The sequence below is a fragment of the Lepidochelys kempii genome, chromosome 12 (assembly GCF_965140285.1).
Source record: "Lepidochelys kempii isolate rLepKem1 chromosome 12, rLepKem1.hap1, whole genome shotgun sequence".
NCBI classification, from domain to species: Eukaryota; Metazoa; Chordata; order Testudines; family Cheloniidae; genus Lepidochelys; species Lepidochelys kempii.
This window is the reverse complement of record NC_136391.1, coordinates 31,018,317-31,040,610: the sequence shown is the minus strand read 5'-3', so window position 1 is coordinate 31,040,610 and position 22,294 is coordinate 31,018,317. Positions and strand designations below refer to the sequence as shown.

General features: G+C 41.6%; 2 protein-coding genes and 1 long non-coding RNA gene across 9 annotated transcripts in view; 1 reads left to right on the top strand and 2 right to left on the bottom strand.

Moving 5' to 3' along the window:
- WWOX (WW domain containing oxidoreductase) overlaps positions 1-12,335 on the bottom strand; it is a 695,867-nt gene extending 683,532 nt beyond the window's left edge. For all 7 annotated transcript variants that reach the window (XM_073307994.2, XM_073308003.2, XM_073308000.2 and 4 more), the window contains exons 1-4: positions 12,159-12,335; positions 7,849-7,913; positions 6,087-6,144; positions 2,939-3,117 (exon numbers count right to left, since the gene is read on the bottom strand). In XM_073307994.2, coding sequence (XP_073164095.2) covers positions 2,939-3,117; positions 6,087-6,144; positions 7,849-7,913; positions 12,159-12,265 — 409 coding nt within the window. In that variant the 5' untranslated portion in view covers positions 12,266-12,335. The remainder of the gene's footprint in view (positions 1-2,938; positions 3,118-6,086; positions 6,145-7,848; positions 7,914-12,158) is intronic.
- Positions 12,108-22,294, top strand: part of LOC140896345 (uncharacterized) — a 28,483-nt gene continuing 18,296 nt past the window's right edge. Inside the window, exon 1 of the long non-coding RNA XR_012154522.2 lies at positions 12,108-12,713. This is a non-coding gene — a long non-coding RNA (uncharacterized LOC140896345). The remainder of the gene's footprint in view (positions 12,714-22,294) is intronic.
- LOC140896341 (uncharacterized) overlaps positions 19,365-22,294 on the bottom strand; it is a 35,906-nt gene continuing 32,976 nt past the window's right edge. Inside the window, exon 5 of the mRNA XM_073308009.2 lies at positions 19,365-21,817. Within this exon, the coding sequence (XP_073164110.1) occupies positions 21,639-21,817 (179 nt within the window). The 3' untranslated portion in view covers positions 19,365-21,638. The remainder of the gene's footprint in view (positions 21,818-22,294) is intronic.

Genomic DNA, 22,294 nt, shown 5'->3' with positions numbered 1-22,294 from the left:
TCAGTCTTTAAAGTAAGTTGCAAACTGATTTTGAAAACAAGAAGCCTTAATATTTTATTTTTTTTTAAAAAAAACTTCTTGTGCTTCTGACCTTATAAAATTTCAAATTGCCCAGGCTGAACAAGATTTTCTTTTAATCAATTTTTAGCTAGTGGAACACAGCAGCATTTTCCTCAAGAACATCCAATCATACTAAAAAACACAGAACAGAGTACTTGATTTTCAGAGCATTATACAACCACTAACTAATTAATCCTCAGAACACTCCTCCGAGGTAGGGAAGTACTATCCCTGATGCATATGGAGGACAAGTTACTAACCCAAGGCCACACCGCATACAGTGGCTGAACTGGGACTAGAATTCAGTGTTTAATGATTTCTAGTCCTATCTCAATATTCTAGATAGCCCCATCTCAACAGATCTTCAAGACTTTCCAAAGGCCTGGACAAGAACATTAGCAGCCACGCTCTATGGAAGCAAAGTACAAGAGCTCCCCTTCAAACTAAGCAGTGAAGGAGAAAGCAAGCCTCACACTTAGGCCTCACAAAATCAGGACAACTCAGGGTGCCCAAACAGCACAGGACTCTATGTGATCGCCCTGTACCCAAGTCCCAACTGCCTCACCCTTGAAACATCTTGCTCTCTGGCAGTTGGTAACTGGTGCTGGATGCAGAGATGGAACCAGCAGTGATGTCAAAGACATTACGGCACCCAAGAAGTTTGAGGCTCATAGGCCATGTCTTCACATGTGATATAAGTTCAACTGAGAAAAACATCTGGACTTGGGGTTTTCTGAACCTTACATCCTCACAATTTGAAGCAGCACATGCCCAATGTTTAGTTCACTCCACTAATGCCACACGTTTGTTGCATTGTCCTGACCGCTGCAGAGGCTTTAAAATAAACAGAGAAGTGGTTAAGGATCAGGTCACCCATGGGATCTTAATCATCCAGGTACAATCGAGTTACTGAGTGTCTGCTCTATGAGAGTAAGAGAGTCCTGAATGCCAATTATTCTGTGCAGCCTTTTCAGACGCACTTGTGTAATTAATACTACAAATGTTCCAGTCAGACAGGGAGTCTTATTTATTTGGCTATTTCCCAAGATGAGGAAAATGCTCAAAATAAAAATGAGCAAACGGCAAAACAAAATACTCAGATTTTCAAACAGTTCACATAGGCAGCAATACTTCCTGCCTAGTCTCATACACCCACTTATGCTCCTGTTCTCCTCTTAATATGCAGCAGAACCCATGTATCCATCTAATTGGGACCAGGGCCAGATCGGATAATCAAAAATTCGGATAATGCAGAGAATGGACAAATCCAAGACTGCAGCGCCATCTAGCAGCCAAAGGAGTGATCACCCACTTCTGGCCCTGTGCGTGCTGGTTGTTCAGTTAATACGGAGAACCAGATAATGGAGTGTCGGATAAACTGGGTTCTAAAGTAGTTTCCTGTTAGCTTGATAGGTTAACATTATATAGCAGCCATTGGTAGCAAGCACTTAGTCCCAAGGTGCATGTAATTTAGCTATGACCACCCAGAACTGCAAATTGGGTGGGGAAAAGGAGGAGAAACCACAATACAAATCCAGACATCCTCTCAAGATAACAGTTACCTTTCACAAGCATCACAGATCTGGATGAGGTGTCAAACCCTTTAACTACAGTATCGCTATACAAGCATGGAACACCGTTTCACTCAAGAGGTTCACATGATAACCTTGAACCAGGTTAAAAGAGAGAAGAGCTAGGTTATTTCTGAGCTACACAGTTTCAGATTCTTAGCAATTGACTCACATTAAAAAACTCTAAAGGCGGGGCAGGAGAAGCTTTGATTCATTTACATCCCAAATTTTACATACTTTTAAATGTGCACATTTGATTAAACAAATTTAGTTAATTATAAAAGCAAATTTGCTGCATTCACAGTAATGCCAGTTTAGAGAAGTATGCCAAACTCTGGTAATGTTTACATAAATTTAAAGTTATTCAGTCAACGATATAAAATCTCCCCAAAACAGGTTTAACCAAGACACGTGCTGACAATAAGAAAAGTTTAGAGCCTGTTGTAGCCTGAAAATACTATTTCAGAGAATGTTCCCTTTCAAATGATTTTAGGATGAACTGCACCAAGGAAATTCAGACTGACACTTGGTCCAAAAATCCTTTCATTGTTCAAGAGAGTTGCAAGCTGGCCATGGGTCCCCAGGGTGCAATCTTTGAAATATTTTTTTGATTTAATCTGCTTCTGTTTTAAGAATAACTATAACCTTGCATAAGGATATTTCCACTGCAGTTGTGATGGTTCTACAACTCTAAATGTAGACCACAAAAAAGGACGAACAGCAATTTAAATTTTAAATAAAACTTTGGAGGGCTCAGTGGATTATCTACACTGGCCTGAGAGAGAATCAAGTTTAATACCTAGTCCCCATCTAACTGGGTCTCAGCAACTTCGGCTCCTCCAAAAAAATTAAACAGAAGAGAGATCCTGTACAATTTACTTTTACTACAAATCACAGTGGCAACGACTCAAACCAAGGTAGTGGCTAGGGGAGGGGGAGAAATGACTGAGGAGTATGGGATCCCCTTCTGAGAGAAAACTAATTAAGCGCTTCTTAAACTTCCATCAAAAATTATTATTGGCAAAAAAACCTGATTGGTAATTTAAAAAAAATACCTTAACTATACACTATCTACACCTATTCCAATGCCACCACACAACAAACTACTGTAGAAGATGACTGATCAGGATGATATGGGGGAACTAATTCTCCAAGCAACTTAATCTTAATAATAACGGATGTGAATTCAATCCAGAATTAAAGGGTGAACGTACATTTTTAAATATACCGAACCAATGTTAGGTCAAAACTACTTGCAAGTAGATGAAACATAATATTTTATTCACTTAAGTCTCACAATGACCTACCTATTCCTGAATTCGCTCCAGTGATTATAACCACTTTTTCACTCAGCTCACGACCCTGAAGGATTTCCATTGCAGTACTGTTTCCATCATATCTCTGTCTAGTAGTAGACTTCATTGGATTATCTTCAACGGTAAATGCCAGTCTGGGATCAAGGTATGTAGTCCTTTTGTTTATATGGCTGTAAAAAAATCAAAAACAAGATTTCAAACAATTTTTGTTTCTTCGATGCCATGCAGTAAGGTTGCAAGCACTAGGGAAACACTGAAGTGTTGCCAAAAGCAGGTCTTATTAATACCAAGAATGTTACTAAGAGAACATGTGACTTGTTCTCTCCTTTTAACTTCAGTCAAGACCTTTACAAGTTATGGCTTGTCTACACTTGAAACACTGCTGCAGCTCTGCTGCAATAGTGTTCAGCATAGACACTACTGCCACAAAACAGGAACGATTCTTGCATCACCTTAAGTAATCCAGCTCCCCAAGAGGCAGAAAAGGATTCCTAACATCACGTTTGCTTTTTTGACTGCCACTGCACACTGCGTGGATGTCTCCAGAGAACACTCCACGATGACTCCAAGATCTTTCTCCTGATTAGTTGTAGCTAAATTAGCCCCCATCATATTGTATGTGTAGTTGGGGTTATTTTTTCCAATGTGCATTACTTTACATTTATCAACATTAAGTTTTATCTGCCATTTTGTTCCCCAATCACTTAGTTTTGTGAGATCTTTTTGAAGTTCTTCACAGTCTGCTTTGGTCTTAAGTATCTTGAGCAGTTTAGTATCATCTGCAAACTTTGCCACCTCACTGTTTACCCCTTTCTCCAGATCATTTATGAATAAGTTGAATAGGACTGGTCCTAGGACTGATCCTTGGGGAACACCACTAGTTACCCCTCTCCATTCTGAAAATTTACCATTTATTAACCAGTTCTCAATCCATGAAAGGATCTTCCCTCTTATCCCATGACAACTTAATTTACATAAGACCCTTTGGCGAGGGACCTTGTCAAAGGCTTTCTGGAAATCTAAGTACACTATGTCCACTGGATCCCCCTTCTCCACATGTTTGTTGACCCCCTCAAAGAACTCTAATAGATTAGTAAGACACGATCTCCCTTTACAGAAACCATGTTGACTTTCGCACAAAAAATTATGTTCCTCTATGTGTCTGACAATTAATGAAAACTTTGCCAATGCTTCAAAGGACTATACCTCTGGACTCAAACTGTAGCAGCACCCACCAGCACTCCCCAGCCAAATAAGCTGGAGGAGGAAAAGAAGCAGCAACTTCATTCTTGGTCAGAGCCTTTCCTTGAGCCAAGTGAAATTCAGAATTTCTGTCCCAAAGAAATTCCAGCATTTCAACTGAAATGTCCACATTTTTCCCCCAAAAAGAGAAATTCCCACAACAATTTTAATTCAGAAGAGATTAAATGTTTCATTTTGACATTTTTAATGGAAACATTTCAACATTCCTGAAATTGAAGTGAACAAAAATGTTTCATTTTGAGTCACTTTAACATTAAACTGCATTTTCCTATTGTAACGCTTTGACTCTTGAGAGTTGCATTTCAGAAGCCTGAGGCCCCCATTCTCCCCTCTGTGCCAGGCTCCCTAGCCAGGCCACATTCCCATGGTGAATCAAGCAGAACTTGGTCAGAAGGAAATCTACATTGGATTCTGGAATATGCAGTCCTCCAGGGAGCTGAGCTGAGCTCAGCCCAGCCCAGCCCAGCCCAGCGCACAAGAGAGACCGGGGCTTGAACTATTACTCCCAGAAAGCAATCTGCTGAAAGAGAAATGCAATTTGATGTTTTATTTAACTGATTCAGAATTCAGTTCAAAAAAAATCTTCAACAAAAAGTATTCTATTTTGGGTTGAACTGACCCTAAATGAAATACTTCATTTAGATTTCCCTCCCCAATGGAAAAAAATGAAAGTCTGGCCAAAAAAAAAAAAAGATTGTCCCCACCAACTCCATGGAAAATTTCTGGTTTTGCAGTAACTGCATTTTCTGTCAGAAGATCATTCTGACAAAAAAATTCTCAACTCATTCTGATCAATGATCTTCACAACACCTGTGCTCCCCTTGTGTGAGCAGATTCTACAGTTTGGACTGTAAATATTCTTCCCTCTCTACTGATTCATTGTTTACTGAAACAACCTCCCTTCTCCTCTCTATCAATATCTATTCAAAGCCAGACTCAGTATTCCTTATGATCCTTCCTTCCTTTCTTTCCTGTCCCTGCTCCTATGAACTCACCCCTCCTGATGTTGCCCCTTGTTCTATCTCTCTTTCTTCCCCCCACCCCCCCATATCTTTTAGATTGTAAGCTCCCCAGGGCAGGAATTGTTCCTTCTGTTTTTCACAGCATCCAACACATTCTGAGCACTACCATATTGTAAAAACAGACCAACCAATCGTGGAAGCTTGGCGGTCCATATAAGCAGAGTCACATATAGAAAGTGTGAAACGGGTTTTGCTTTACAAAAACTGATCCATGTAATTATCTTTTTGAGCTGGGATCACAAAATCAAGTTCCTATTGTATTTCTTAAATTACTTTTCTGGTTAAGAAGAGACAGCCTCACCTACCCACACTTTGAAGAGACAGGAATTTTAGTCTACCAGAGTCACAATTTGTTGTATGAAGAATTCACAATTCTCTCTCTCCTGACTTTACAAGAGAAGATATTAACATATCATTGGGTGTTCTCTTTGGGAACCCTATCTTCATATGGAGTTATCTTTTGAATTACTCCATTATTCCTCAATTCATTTTACCAATAATTTGTTTCTAGATTCTTTCCACCTTTTGTTTAGCTAGGAGAAGATGCTGGAAATCTATTGATAATTAATTAAATATCACGATTATTCTGTTATAGAATTAAGTTTAAGTCACTCTCAATTCTGCACTGCAAGTTTATACTTGTGTTTACGTGAAACAATTTACTAACATGGTGTGTGGGGGAGGAGGGGGAGATTTATTACATGCCTAAAAGTTTAAATATTAAGTTTTTGCTTACTGGTTTCTGTGTATTTAACTCAAAGAATCATAGCATTGCAACTCACTAGAGTGGTCCAAATCTCATATGGGTCATCAGCCCTCCTATTCATTCATGATCTACATTTTCAAGTACTTACTCCACAAAGTAGACTTGTCCATTTTCATCTGTTTCTTGCTCCCACCCATATGGCAGATCTAGAATACAGAAAATATATCTCAAAGCATTTTCTACAGGAAGTTTGAACTTCTGGCATTGCTGAATGTGGAAAATATATACAAGCATTTCCATCCCTAATACTCCTACCAGCTTGACTTGAATACTGAAGCTAAGTTTAAAAACAAGAACTGCTCACAAACCATCAAAACAAAGGAAAGGTTCTCAGATGAAAGGTATAATATGCAGGAGATCTAGAATAAACAATATAATGTGGCATGTGGTAATTACTAACAAGGATACGGAGATGTTTGCAGTAGGCTAGTAGTCCTTTCACAAATGACTTTTCTTGCAGGACAAACCCACAGGGTTTGATCCTGCCTTATAATATGTCGCACATGTCCCATGCATCTTGGGCAGAGCTGGTGTGAATGCATGATCAAGTATAGCAGCTATCAAAATACTGGATTCTGCAATATTGTATATAATGCACATTACATATCAGAACATGGGAATAAGCCCCAGTGTGTGGCAGACAATACTATTATAGGGGTATGATATGTTAAAAGGAAAGAAATGATAAAAAGTATAACAGAATATTTTCCTAAAAATGTTTAAATCAAGGAATTTTGCTGCTATTTCAAAGAAGCTAAACTTGGCTGAAAATATTACCTGTAATTCATCAGGGTGGTGGTTCAAATATACTGGAAAACATTCTAACATGAGGTATGTGCACATTATTGACAATGTATGAAACATGAGACATAGGCAGCACATGAACAACCTATCCCTTTCTTTAATGGCTTTAAATATTTTACTGACACAATAAAAGATAAAATAAAAAAATTCAAATTTAGTGATGGAGTCCCACCTTGGCATGCCTATGTATAATGCTCTTATCCTCCCGCCCCAACCAAAAAGTTACTAATATCCCTTTAACATTAATCTACTGAAAATGTTAATATCATACATCATCTAGTCTTAATGCAGGACTGTTTTTCTGTATGTATAACATTGCCTCCTTTAAAATGCACTGTTTTTATTTATCCTCCACGTTTATTGAAGCTTTCCCCAACCAACAATCTTTTTGGTAAGCAAGATGAGATCATGCTAGTAAACGAGATTTTATTCTCTCCAGTGCTGGAGCTCGGCTCACCGCAAGGGAAGGGAGGTGTCAGGGAGCCAGTTTGGGTTCCCTAATTCTCAGAGCACTCTCACCTGAGCCACTAACATAAGATCCTTAAATGGGCATTTTCCCAGTAGCAGATTACTGTGGTGGTCTAAAGTTCTGCCATGCTCTCTTCCTGCCTACTCCTTCCTTGACACATACCTAGCTCAGGTGTGTGGGACATGGAACAGTGAGGCACTGGCAGGGAATTCCCCTACACAAGTGGAATTCTCTGCTGGCATTTACAGCCGAAATAAGAACCCTTTGTGTCACCCAAGTGGTGGAAAGGGGTCGTAACACAATTTACGAATCTTGCCATGAGCCTCTGCGTCCATTACAAGGACAGTAAACAGAAGACCTTTGCACTTCTGCCTATTCTTTGCCTTTATGTAGAAATAAAGTCATGCAAACTAACCCCCTGACAAACATGTTGGGCTTTGGTGAATCAACGGGGCTTTACTTATATAAAATAGCTGACAAGACTCGGGCCAAATACAGCACAAATTGGCCATCTAGATCCTCCATCCATTCTGATCATTACTTGTAACTTACTGCGTTACAAAAGCGCAACACAAACCTCCTGCAATGCGTTTTCTCTTTCCAGATTTAGGATGCTCCCACTGGGTTTTCTCTTCAAGATGACTGTTTAAAAAAAAAATAATTAAAAGGACAATTAAACAGAAGCTTAAAGATACATTTCTATCATTTACCCTCAATATAATATATCACCATAGCAGTGTTCCTGCTGCATTCCGATTACATCTTTCTGTGGTATAAACCTCTTGAGGAAAGAAATATATTCCCCCTACTTATTAATAATATCTCCTCCCTATTTAAAAGAAGTTTCATGAGTGCTGCCTTAGGTAACTAGATTCTATGGTGCCAGGATTTTGAGAAAAACCTAGTCACACAGAACAGAAGCCACTACAATTCAAACACAAGTTTGGATCCAAGTCTCATTTCTCAGGCTGGCAGGGAGCAAACAATCCCTCTGGATGATTAAAGAGCAACATTAATAGATTGCATACAAAAGGCCATTGGCTTTAAGGGGAAAGATCATGAAACATGTAACCATGAACCAGGATTTCAATGGGAATACATTATAGAAAAGTTTGAAGTCACAAAAATCCCTTTCAAAGTTTTGCCCAAGTTATTTCCATAAATAAGATGTGGCGTAAAAGAATTGGAACTTCCACCTTAGCAAGTGGAAGTCTTAGCAAGTCTTAAAAGAAATTTACCAGTGAGCCCAAAGGGAGAAACAGTACTTAATTATAGGCCAGCAAATCACTGATTTATTCATTAATTGGTTCATTTAATAAGGCAGATCATGACATCATCTCCCATCTAGAGCTATTATTCACCTGAAAAATATTCATTTGAACAGATCTAACCATACCACATAGCTTTCTACACTTCGGCTCGGGTAAACAAGCAGTATAAACAAATTAAAGAATATAGATTATAGACCCATGCTTACAACACCAGCCTGTTATTGAATCAGAATCTCTTCATCTAAAAGAGAAAGTACATTTCTAGCCCCCACATCTGGGCAGAAAAGCTTGAAAGCATGCCCCAAGAACAATTGCTGCAGTGGTGTCTGCCCAAGTCTGCAGGCAGCTAGAAACAACGGCTCTGTAAGACATGACTTGACCTGCATCTCAGTGAGGTGTTAACCCATTGTTCTGTGGGCTCTGCAAACACCACCTGAGCAGAAGAAAAGAGTAGGATGGACTAGACATGTTTACCTAAAATGAAACACTCCAGCAGCTGGATTAATACTGATACTTGTGCATCTCAGTGGGAAAGAAGAAAGAGGATACTTTCTAAAACCACAGGAGAAAAAAGGGGCCCCATTCCACTGCTCCTCACTCTCTACCAGTGTGTGTGCATACTAGAAATATTGAAAATGTGATCTCATTCCTACAAAAATCAAGGATAGGATCAACATAATTTCTGACACCCATGTATGCAGAGGAATAATATTAGTTTACAATGCATACTGGTAAGTTACTAAAATATTTCATCAAAACACATGCAGTATAAGTTAGATATTTTTGGTAAAGGGAAAAAATACAGGTATATGTTAAAGCCACTGTCAGTGAAGTAAATGGATAGGAAGAACTGGGAATAAATAAGGCCCTGAGCATGCAAGGAGAACTGTGAGGATGCAGAGCCTTTAGACCTTACTTCCTATACATGGGAAGTGTAATGTTTAATTAGGAAGTTAACAGATTATTTAAAACAAAAACAAAAACATTGCCATATAAATATCAGAGACCAAATTATAATCATTACAAATCAAACATTTTCTTTAAAAAAAATCAGCTATATTTGCATGTATTGGGTCAGATTTTCAGCTGGTGTAAATATGCACAGCTCCAATAACTTAAATGGAGCTAACCCAACAGCAGCTAACAGTCTGACCCACTAAGTGAATTCTTTTGCATAAGGTACTTCTCCGGTGGTTTAGTACATTGTTTTAATTACTGAGAAAAAATAGGTTTCAGAGTAGCAGCCGTGTTAGTCTGTGTCCGCAAAAAGAACAGGAGTACTTGTGGCACCTTAGAGACTAACAAATTTATTTGGGCATAGCTTTTGTGAGCTACAGCTCACTTCATCGATGCATCCGATGAAGTGGGCTGTAGCTCACTAAAGTTTATGTTCAAATAAATTGGTTAGTCTCTAGGGTGCCACAAGTACTCCTGTTCTTTTTGAAAAAAAATAGTGTGTGTGTATTATACACAAACACACAGGCCAGATCTATACTAGGAGTGCTTTGCCAGTATAGCCACCAGTATCCTACACCAGAAAAGCACTCCCCCACAGCTTATACCAGCAAAACTGTACTTAGGCTTGGTATAGCGAAATACAGCCCCCAAAGAGAAATAAGCTATGCCAGCAAAAGTGAAGTTTTGTCACGCTACACTAGGGGCTTTTGCCAGCACACTTATGTCTGACAAAGATCACATGCATAAGATCTTACTTAAAGACATGCTAGTAATGATTACCAAAAGTTGGGCTCACTGAAGTCAGTGGGAATAAAGGAACACTTAAAATCTAGACTGAATAATTTAGTTTGTGGAGAAGAATTACTTTTTTTATACTCCTCTCATGCTGGACAAGCTAGGAAGTGCATTTGGGGTGCAGAAGTAGGGAGAAGAGAAGTCATCTGACAGTACGTAGGAGAAAACACTGCTACTACATGTTTTTCCTTCCACAAAGGGAGATCATGCTAGCCTTATAACTGGAGGCATCATTCAGACTTCAATACAGATTGACTCCACAGCCAATCCAGTTAAGGGAGCTTTAATAGAAAAGCAGGGAAATTCTTCTCACAAGTCAGCCCTGTAGTGCATCCTCTCTTGCCAAATGCCCAGAATATGGCAATGTCTAGGCTTAACATTTTCATAATGGCACAGGGTGGCAGCTATGGGCCAATGAATCATCCGACCAAAACTCTGGCAAACCTCAACATCCTGACTGAGCTACACCCCTGTTTATCACTTTCAATAGCTACACATAGGCAGATTATTATAACACCTGTTTCTCTTCTCCTCCCGTACCAGACAAAATTGAGAGCACCATGATGCTTTAAGTAAGACACTATTGCTCTCACATATGTACACAAATATCCCAAAATATATGAAAGTTATATCCTCCACCCAAAAAATATACAGCAATATTGCCCCCAAACACAACCAACTCCCACTGGAGTTTTATCCCTTTTACGCAGAGCTGCATCATTAACCACTTACCCAGAAATGACAGCTCCACCTATGTGTACTTAGTATTGTACTTATGCATCCCCACATATAAAGCAGCATATATCCCATTCCCCCTATCCCGGTCTCCCCTGATGCGTAGGGCATTCCTGCCCCCTTCCCTTCTCTGTATCCAAGGTGTTTATTTGTCATCCCCCTGCCCATTACGGTAGTACCTTACTGCACTTCACACATATTAGTAGATCTAACATCACAACACCCCATTTGGTAAGTATCAGATTGGGAAACTGACATGCACTGAAACAGGTGACTTAATTAAGTCCTGTTCTCATGACCCTCCCTCCCATATAGAGCTCTGTCACCCTCTCTACCCCTCCCCCAAGTTTACACTAGTGTCATTCTGTGTAGGGAAGCAGCAGCTCTCTGCCCCCGCCCACACCTAGGAGAGACAGCAAGGACAGATACAGAAGGCAGCTACTGTGCCCCGCGCAGGAAGGGCAGCAAGGACGGGCTGGGAAGGGGTAAGAGCCATGCCCCCCACCCATCCCCGGGGCGGGAGGGGGAGGGGCGGGGGCAGCTCCGTGCCCCCCACCCATCCCCGGGGCGGGAGGGGGAGGGGCGGGGGCAGCTCCGTGCCCCCCACCCATCCCCGGGGCGGGAGGGGGAGGGGCGGGGGCAGCTCCGTGCCCCCCACCCATCCCCGGGGCGGGAGGGGGAGGGGCGGGGGCAGCTCCGTGCCCCCCACCCATCCCCGGGGCGGGAGGGGGAGGGGCGGGGGCAGCTCCGTGCCCCCCACCCATCCCCGGGGCGGGAGGGGGAGGGGCGGGGGCAGCTCCGTGCCCCCCACCCATCCCCGGGGCGGGAGGGGGAGGGGCGGGGGCAGCTCCGTGCCCCCCACCCATCCCCGGGGCGGGAGGGGGAGGGGCGGGGGCAGCTCCGTGCCCCCCACCCATCCCCGGGGCGGGAGGGGGAGGGGCGGGGGCAGCTCCGTGCCCCCCACCCATCCCCGGGGCGGGAGGGGGAGGGGCGGGGGCAGCTCCGTGCCCCCCACCCATCCCCGGGGCGGGAGGGGGAGGGGCGGGGGCAGCTCCGTGCCCCCCACCCATCCCCGGGGCGGGAGAGAAGTGGGGTCAGCAGGGTCCCGGCGCGGCGGGTGCCCTCTTACTTAGCGTAGTAAACCCAGCCGTCCTTGGTGGTCCGCTCCTCCCAGCCGGGAGGCAGCTCCTCCTCGCTGTCCGTGTCCTCCAGCCCCGCGTACTTCAGAGCAGCCATTGGGCCGAAGGGCTCCAGCCAGCCCCAGAACCGGCCCGTTCCCCTCGCGGCTCCGCCCCTTCCGGTGAGCTCCGCCAATCGCGTGGTGAGGGGAGCCCAGTGCCCCCCTGGGAAATGTAGTCCGGACAAGAGGGGCGCGCCAGTCGCCGCCGGGCAGGTGCAGCGTGTGCGGCGGGCGCAGGGAGCCCGACTCCTGCGAATAGAGACGCTCCCCGTTGCTGTCCCAGCGGGCGTCCTGCGGTTCTCAGCCTACCTCCCGCTGGCGCTGTGGCTGGGTTCGGAGTCTGCCCGAGGGCGGGTGCAGCTCTCAGGCTGGTACCTCCAGGGCGGCTCGGCGTTTGTCCGAAAGGGCGAGCTCATGCTGGAATCGTGATGGCGCCTGAGACTCTCCGCCTTCATTATTGAAAGAGCAGGTGTCTACGCTCCTGGGTGCGGAGAAAAGCGTGAAGTAAGTGGAGCCTAAAGGTTAAGTTTCAGAGTAGCAGCCCTGTTAGTCTGTATTTGTAAAAAGAAAAGGAGGACTTGTGGCACCTTCCAGACCAACAAATTTATGTAAGCATAAGCTTTCGGGAGCTACAGCTCACTTCATCGGATGCTCAAATAAATTTTAGTCTCTAAGGTGCTACAAGTACTCCTTTTCTTTTCCCTAAAGGTTAAAAAACCCATAAGCAAAAAAATCAATTGCAGCACTTAAAAAAATCCTGCTTTTAAGTCAGTTTTATCCTTTAGGGGATTCTAGTTGTTTGTACATTGGTGGTTGGCACGATTGGAGAAGACCAAGACCCACTGTATTAAATCATCAAACAAGATGGTTTCTAAATTGCCCCTGTTGGCAGCTGATCATTTTTCATTGCTTTTTTCTGAATACATCTGCAATAAATATAAAGGGAAGGGTAAGCACCTTTTAAATCCCTCCTGGCCAGAGGAAAAACCCTTTCACCTGTAAAGGGTTAAGAAGCTAAAACAACTTTCCTGGTACCTGACCAAAATGACCAATGAGGAGGCAAGATACTTTCAAAGCTGGAGGGGGGGGGGGGAACAAAGGGTCCTCTCCGTCTGTGTGATGTTTTTGCCAGGACCAGAGCAGGAATGCAGGTCAGAACTCCTGTAAAAGGTTAATAAGCAATCTAGTTGAATATGCATTAGATTCTGTTTTGTTTAAATGGCTGACAAAGTAAACTGTGCTGAATGGAATGTGTATTCCTGGTTTTGTGTCTTTTTGTAACTTAAGGTTTTGCCTAGAGGGATTCTCTATGTTTTGAATCGGATTACCCTGTAAGCTATTTACCATCCTGATTTTACAGAGGTGATTCTTTTACTTTAATTAAAATTCTTCTTTTAAGAACCTGATTGCTTTTTCATTGTTTTTAAGATCGAAGGGTTTGGTTCTGTGTTCACCTATGCAAATTGGTGAGGATTTTTATCAAGCCTTCCCCAGAAAAGGGGGTGTAGGGCTGGGGGGGATTTTGGGGAGGAAAGATGTTTCCAAGTGGGCTCTTTCCCTATTCTTTGTGTAACACATTGGTGGTGGCAGCTTTTAACCTAAGCTGGTAAGAATAAGCTTAGGGGGTCTTTCATGCAGGTCCCCACATCTGTACCCTAGAGTTCAGAGTGGGGAAGGAACCTTGACAACATATATGAGGATCACTGAGCTTGCTAACTTTTGTACACTAGCGGGTGCCCCAGATTTACCCTACCTGATGATTTATTTAATCCCTTTTTGGTTCGAAGGAAAAATCACAAAAGTTTTAGGAAAAAACTAAAAAAAGCCCTTTTTAGTTTCTCTGGCTGTGAACATTGCATTACTTTTCCCTTACTGGGCTAGAAATACAACACTTGTCATTTCCTCAGAGAAAAGAACTGCATCCAAAATGACACTTGGATAAGTCTCAGCCTTTGCCTTCACTTTACTGGCACTTAGGAGCACTCAGCATGGCCACTGCATGGCCCATTTCCCAAGACTGGGCAGCAGGATGACTGTAGTGATGTATGGCTATTTGCTGATGATGACTATGGTGCCCCTTTGTATTAATTCTCCAGCCAGTCATTCATCTTTGAATCATGGAGAGTAAAATCATGACAATGTGGTCATGGTCTAGTGATCACTGTAGAAGCCACCTACTAGCTGAGGGTAAACACATCCAAGCAACATGCTTATATCGGAAGTGACCAAGAGACACAATAACTTGTCAGGGGCTCAAGTTATTAGACCACAGTAGTGATACTGTTAGTTGGTACCACCCCATAGTTACTGCTTGTTGTTAGACAAGGAAAAGTCTCTATATTTCTTTCTCTGGGATTTTTTAGAATAATACTTTATAATTCTATCGCAGCTTTTATCAGAAACTATCAAAATGCTTAATACTGGTTTATATTAAGTTACACCACACCCATGAGATGTATTATCCCTCACTGGGGTGTTGAGGCACTGAATCACAGCAAGGTTAAGTGACGAGCCTGAGGCCACACAGCAAGTCTGTGGTGGAACTAGGAGTAAAAGTCAGATTCCCAGTCTTGTGCTTTAAACACAAGACCATATCTTTCTTTGTGAAAGCAAAAAATAGGCCTCAGGTGAAAGGAACACCACAAAAAGCAAGTTTCATTATAAAGGAAAATTTAACTTCATTGTGGCAAGAAAATAATCTAAGACAACACAAGCACATGCTTTGCTAAAGGATTCAAACATTTGAGAACTGTATGACCACAGATTATAGCTTGCCAAAACCTCCCTTTGAAGGACTGAAGAACTAGGATATATACCTTACTCATAGCTTAGGTGGTGCTCAGCCTGGTGTGGTGTCAATATACCATAACTTGCTTCTGGGAAAATCCCCTCTCTTCAGTGTCTTCAGACCACCTAAATGAGTAGTCTCCATTGGTCCCTTTTCCATATCTGTAGAATCTGAAATCCTAATAACTATATTGTAATCAGGCCTGCTGCCTGTGAACATTTATAATGGCATGTGTCATCAGTGGGGTTAGAACCCAGGGTTTTGGGCTGGTAAATGCTGATAAGAGTCTGGAGTACTTGGAATATAGGATTTGCCTCCTGTAACAAAGTGAGTGTGTCTGTCTCTATTTGTGTGTATACACGGCTGGGCTGTAAATGTAATTATTGGAGATTTCAGCAGATGGCACTGTAGACAAAGAAATAAAGCTGAATATGCACTATTGGAGCTATACAGTTCACCTGCTCCCCAGTAATTGCATACACATACCTGTCTGCCTGCAAGACTTGAATTATTTCCGGGCCTGCCCTTCCATCACTTTGAAGGTCCCTTTGAGAGGTGACATTGAAGCAATTTCTCATGTCAATCAGTCAAAAGAGGTGTTGGCTATGGATGGGCCAATTTTCACAGCAGAGAACTTACAGTAGCAGGGCTGGGAGTACTAAAAAGCACGGCAACAACCTCCCTGCTAGGTGCAGGCATCCAAAAGGGAAGGGGCACTTCAGTGACATGCTCACCTCTGACCTGCCAGCCCTGGGAAGTGCCTGCACAAGTGATCTATAATAGAAGAGCGTTCCAGATCAACCTAGTAGCTAAAGAGGTCACTTGTTTCAAGATTGTAGCTCCAAGGTTTGAAATTCATAAAGCTAGTAACTTATTGGTGACTGCTGGCAGAAAGCAGTTAGTTTGAAGGTGTTTTCCCCTCTCCTCACCACCTCCTCCCAACAATCAACAGCTGAAGTTTCATGATGCAAGTTTAATGGGAATATGGAAATGAGTTGTCAGCCAGCCCTCTTCCAAGCATCTAAGATATCCAACCTAAGTATCTATGTATCCTAAGATATACTAGCAGTATGCTAGATTTAAACTCCTAGTAAAGAGTCCTTCAGCGTCAAAGGGTGTCACCGTGCCTCAGTGGGTCACAGCCAGGAATAACAGATTCAGGACAATCTGTTGAGAAATAGGGTGGACCAACCCCACATGGGGGGTTATTCTATCATTAGATTATAGCAAACCAGATACAAAAGTAAACCAGTGTGATGAGGAAGTCAAAGATGCAGTCGGCTTAGGCATTCCAGCCCTTGTCTCACCATCCAGACAGTGGACTCTATGATGAGTGGTTACTGAAAACCAATTTAATCAAATACAGGGTCCTTCTAATCTCAAGAGATCAGCCACATAGCCAGGTCAACATATAACTTAGATCTTACCTAATAATCACACTGCCAATCTTTTATTAATAAAACTTTAGATTTTAGTTATTAAAAGAAAAGAGTTAATAAATCATATACATACAAATAATTGCAAAGTCTTTATATCAGGTTTGTTGCAGCAATGGAATAAACTGCAGCTTGTAAAATTTCTCTGGTATCTTCCAAAAGATTTTTAGTTGTAAATCCATAGTCCGGAGAATGAGGGCAGCAAAGAGGCAAAATGGAGATCTCAGGCATCTTTTATACCCTTTGCCACATGCCTGGAAATTTACTGGCTCAAACAAAGCTCACAGCCTTTGTTTGTGAAAAGTTACTGACCCAAGATGGAGTCCAGGGCACCTGAGCATATCACATGTCCTTACATGGTGTGATGACTCACCCATATTCTTGCTGAGACAGCCTCTTCCTATGGATATCTGAAGAGTTGATTCTTCTTAATGGCCCATCAAGCTTGAACAGGTTTCAGAGTAGCAGCCCTGTTCGTCTGTATCCGCAAAAAGAAAAGGAGGACTTGTGGCACCTTAGAGACTAACAAATTTATTTGAGCATAAGCTTTCGTGAGCTACAGCTCACTTCATCTTATGCTCAAATAAATTTGTTAGTCTCTAAGGTGCCACAAATCCTCCTTTTCTTCAAGCTTGAATAGTTATTCACAATGGGCTGGCGAGACGAGGTGTTACCCCAGGAACAAACACATTTGAGATACAGATACAGAACCAATATTCATAACATTAGATACAGTGATGCATGAATTTAACCAGAATAATCATACTTGATAGACTAACTTTCGTTGAAACCTTTCATTCTACATTTTGTAAAAAATGTCCTGCAATTGTAAAACAGTGGTAGCAACAATGATACAAATGGACATTTTCAATTAGACAGTATCACAACGGATTATATTAAAGTATGTGTATAAATACACTTCAGATCACACACAGAATGACAGCAAGTTTAAAAGTAGACGTGTGTATATGTACACATGCACTGTAAATAACCACTATCTTTCATGTGACATGTTCAGTATGAAAGATAAAATACAAAGAGTTTTGTCTTAAAATCCCTGCCCTCGTGTCCATATGAGATACCTTTATGGCATCCCTCAGGGTTTACAGTGTTTTCTGTGAAATATCCATGTATCCAATATTACTGCTTCAGGAGTAGTAATATTTATATTTATCATGGTAAGTTACAAATGCTAACACCCAGCTCTTTCCATAAGTAGAACTCAAAGCACTTTTTAAAGGCAATCAGTATCATTATCCCCCTTTTACAGATGGGTAAACTGAGGCAAACGGGTGAAGGTCCAGATCCTCAAATGGAAGTTAGGCACCTAACTACCTTTGATGATATGGGCTGAAGTGACTTGCTCAAGGTAACCCAGCAGGCTAGAAGCAGAGCCAGGAGAAGACCTGAGTTCCAGTCCAGCTCTCTAGCTACACTCAAAACACACTTTTGAACCACTGCTTCCTACTTTTCACCCAGAAATAACTGCAGGTGAAAAATGATTAACAGTTCACTGTCTAGCTGTCTCATTTATGGGTACAATCAGAAACTTAGAAATGGAAATTCTGCCATTTACACCGACAGTTTATTCTGGGTGCTACTGTTTGCAGGCACAAAACAAGATCAGGCTGGGATTTAAACAAAAATCTTCTGATGATTTTGGGGTGTCATTAGGTTTGCATCCTTTCAGATTTAGTATACTTCAGGTATGTTCTTATCCCAACACTCAGTGACTTAGGGGTGAGTTTTTCTGAAGCACCTAACTCACTTAGGCACATCACAAAATCCCAACCTAAAGCACAGATTCATTTACAACATTCAGTCATCTCAGCATTAGTGAAGATTCAGTGTGTAAACCCATAAGCCCCAAAACACTGAGCTGAGTTACCCTAATAAAGTCCTTCTGTCATCAGTCATCTCCACCCTGTGTACCAAAACTGCATACACACCTGTACTATTTTAGTTTTGAAAATAGTAATAAATAAATATACATATAGCAATGTTTTTTACATCCTCCCTGCCCACACACATCGCAGACAACTACTCTTTAAAATCACCAAGATAATCTCTCTTCTCTTACCTTTGTTTGGACAAGTCACCAAATACAAGTACTTCTTTGCAGCAATTAAAAAACCAACTTTTATGAAACTTCATACGTTTAACCTTCAAGTCCCTCACATTTTATTAAAATGAAAAGCCACGATAATATGGAGCTAGAAAATGTCTAGGTAATCACAATGAAGCAGCCCTTTAAAAAAATCCTGAAATTTTGCAGGCCACATATGACTCATCACAAAGTGATACTGTAAGGAAAAAATATGCAAGTTAAATTAAACTACTATGCTTTTTAAAATACACGTCATGCAGCTAAGACAAAAAATGATTAATTTACCACTTCATGGAATAATACTTACCATTAATATAGCACTTTTTCACCCATACGTCTCAAAGCACTTAATAAAGGTGAGTAAATCATTGTTCCCATTTTGCCAAAGAGGAAACAGAGGCATGGAAGTTAAGTGACTTGCCCACAGTCATGCACCTAACCAGCAAGAGATGGGAAGAGAGAACAAGCCTCCTCTGCCTATCCACTTCAGTACATCAATTCTGTGGGGGTTTTTTCCATAAAAAGCATTTACCATATACAATACATTTTAATGCTTTATATTTCTTCACAAAATCAGGTGAATTGTGCATCCAGAAGTGTGGATGTAAACAGAAGTCAAAAAACAAAAACAGAATAATCTGCCTTGATCAGAGAATTAAAGTCCATCTTCTCAAGGAAAAAAAAAGAGATGTGTTCTGTACCTAAATTAATGTAATCCCTCCCAAAATATAGATGGGGTATGAATCAGCAAATCATGTAAATGCTACTGTTATATAATGGGGTATAGAAAGATAATTTAGTCCATAGTACATTATGGTAGATGAATATTGTACTCAATTACAGTATTTATATAGAATGTTCCTCTAAAAGAGTAGAGCATTTCAAAGAAGAAAAATATTTTATGGACCAAATTCTGCTCTAACTCCAATGAAAATCATATTTCTTACTAGAAATGTTTGTTTTCCAAGTTATATACATTTATTGTTTAAATCTTTACAAAGATCTAGATCCATAAAGCCCAGACTTAGGTTGACCTACAAAACTCCTGCTCACTTGGACTATAAAGTCTTTCTCAGTCTCTGTCTCTGGCTCGCTGCATATTTAGTACACAATGAAACAGCTTCAACAGGACTGAAAGCAGCCCACATCAGAATATCCCATAGTCGAGTAATTAGGAAACTCACTTGGGAAATGAGAAACCCCTGTTCAAATCCCTTCTCCATCAGGAAGAGGGGGGAATTGAACGAGGTCTCCCACATCCGAAGTGAGCTCCCTAACTCTGGGCAAAAAGGTAGCCAGGTGGATGAAGAGGCCTCACATATGTTTTGTGCGGAGTGACGCATGTGTCACTCAGGTACCTAAGTATGGACTTGTGGGAGTTATGGGCTATGTGCGCTTAAGATACACAGTCAGGAACCTCTGGAGTCAGGTGCCTATCTCCCTAAGAGCAGTGAGGCTTAGGAAACTCCCTCTGTTTGGCATCTGATATTGGCTACCTTACCTGGTGTCTTGTCTAGCATGCCAGCTTTTATAGATCCCATTCTTCGGTGCCTGTCTCTCCCCCTGCATGGTATAGGGTGCCTAGGCCCCTATCTCAGGATTTGTAGATTTCAGTGATTTTCAAGGCAGCTAGAAGTTACGCATTGCAACGCTTAAGTCCATTTATGGATCCAGGCCAAATTATTGAAATTCTTGTTTCAAACTAATTTTTTTAAAATTGTGTGTACACACACACACACTATGAAATATATTTTTGACTTTTTAAATTCTGCCTTGAAACAAGAATGTCAAGAGTTTAGATTTATATTATATATGGTAGAAATACCATAGCAGTTATTTGCCCTTTTGACAAACGCAAGCCTGATACAATAAATAATTTCACCTTAAAACTGTGATTTAATGAAGGTGGGTTTCTGAAAATTGAGGATACATTTAGTGAATATTTAGTTGTGTGTACAAGAACCTTCCTAAGATTCCACTGACTGTAGGTTTACACCAGTTTGCCTCTTGCAGTAGTAAGTAGAAATCTCAAATACTTGTTTCCTAATTCAAGTTGATACAGTACACACTGGTTTAACCTTTAAAACAAACCCTTTCTGAGTGGTAAAATGGAAAAGAGATAAAAGGGGGTGGGAGAGAGGGAGAAAAACACCAAACCTCGCCCCAAAATAGGAAGGACCCCCCCCCCAAAAAAATATTCAAAACTGAAAGTTTTTTTCTTGAAAATTTCTGTGAACATTTTCAGACAAAAAAGGTTTTCCCTTACAAAACCTATAGAACAAAAAGTACATCAAACTGACACCTTTCACCATTTTATTTTCCATTTTTTGACCAGCTCTAACTAGAACCATGACAACAGAATTTACACCTGAAGGAAACAGTTGCAGTCTTTACAATGATGTTTTGGCCACTACTACTTGATTCTCTTAGAGCAGCTGGGAAAACCTACCCTTAAACTGCAAATTCTGACAAGTGGGGGACACACCATCTATCAAGAGAGCAGCAAACCCTTTGCTACCTCATCCACATTTATTCCCCAATCTACCAGTATTACTCCCATCTCATTTGTATTACCCCAGAGTAGGAAATACATACATGAGTCCTCAACCAGACATCTGAGTTTAAGGCATGACTTCAGTGGGGCTCCACGTGGGCCCAAGGATCTGCCCATGTGCATCACATTGCAGAATTGGGGCTTGCACCACTGGAATCAGTGGGAGGTTTTCCAATAATTTCAACAGGAGTTGGACCACAAACTCAGAGGACAAGCTGAGGCCACAAATTTTTTTTTCCCTATTAAGGGCCTGACCCTGCAGCCCGTATCACATGAGCATCCCAGTGAAGTCACTCAGACTACTCCATGGAACAAGGACTGTAGGATCACCAAAAAGAACAACAATTCCCCCATTGTGGGGGAAAAAAGTGACTTTGGATCCTAAAGGGGCCTGCTCAACCTTTTTAAGTTTTAGACAGCTGTGCTGAATTTGAGGTCCTGAATTTTTTTTGCAGTCAGAGTTATGCAGAGTTACCATTCATTTTGTTTGTCCTATAAATAGGCCCAGATCTCTACAGTGCTGCATTGCATTCCTTCCACCTGTTTATTCAAAAACTGTGGTAAATAATCCGTTCTGCTTAAAATCCTCCGACACTTGCTTGGAGTGTTGTATTTTGGCAGACAGTGCTTCAAAGATATCATTCTGATCCACTGCTGTAGCAACCCTGTAAATTAATTCTTCCAAGGATTCCAAGCCTCTCAGTCCAAGATTAACTCCACAGCCTGCCAGAAAGTGGATAAAATAAAAAAGGCATTTAGAAATGGTGATTAAGGTCACAGTGAAATATTTGCCAATTAGCACATGAAGTAGAGTTGTTGATCTCCTTCGCTTTAAGCAATCAAAATCAAGCATCTTATAGGTTTCACCACTAGAAATATTGATTTAAACTTGATTATATATACTCTGTTGGCAACCTTGATCTAGCAAAGTGCTTAAAGTTGAGAAGATATTTAAGTATGTGTTTATGTATTTTACTGGATTGGGACCTGTATTGTCTGCCAGAGACTGGCGGATGGAAGAGATGTCTGTGGCTTCTACTGGGGACAGGGTTGGGGAGCCTGGGGGCTTTTCCTGCCCCATTTGCCAGGCAGCGGCAGCTGGGGGGCTCCCAATTGATGGGGGGCCCAGGCCCAGTAGGGGGGCCAAGTAGCTATTCTGCCACTGCCAATGATATGGCAAAGAGTTTATTTGCCCCTTTG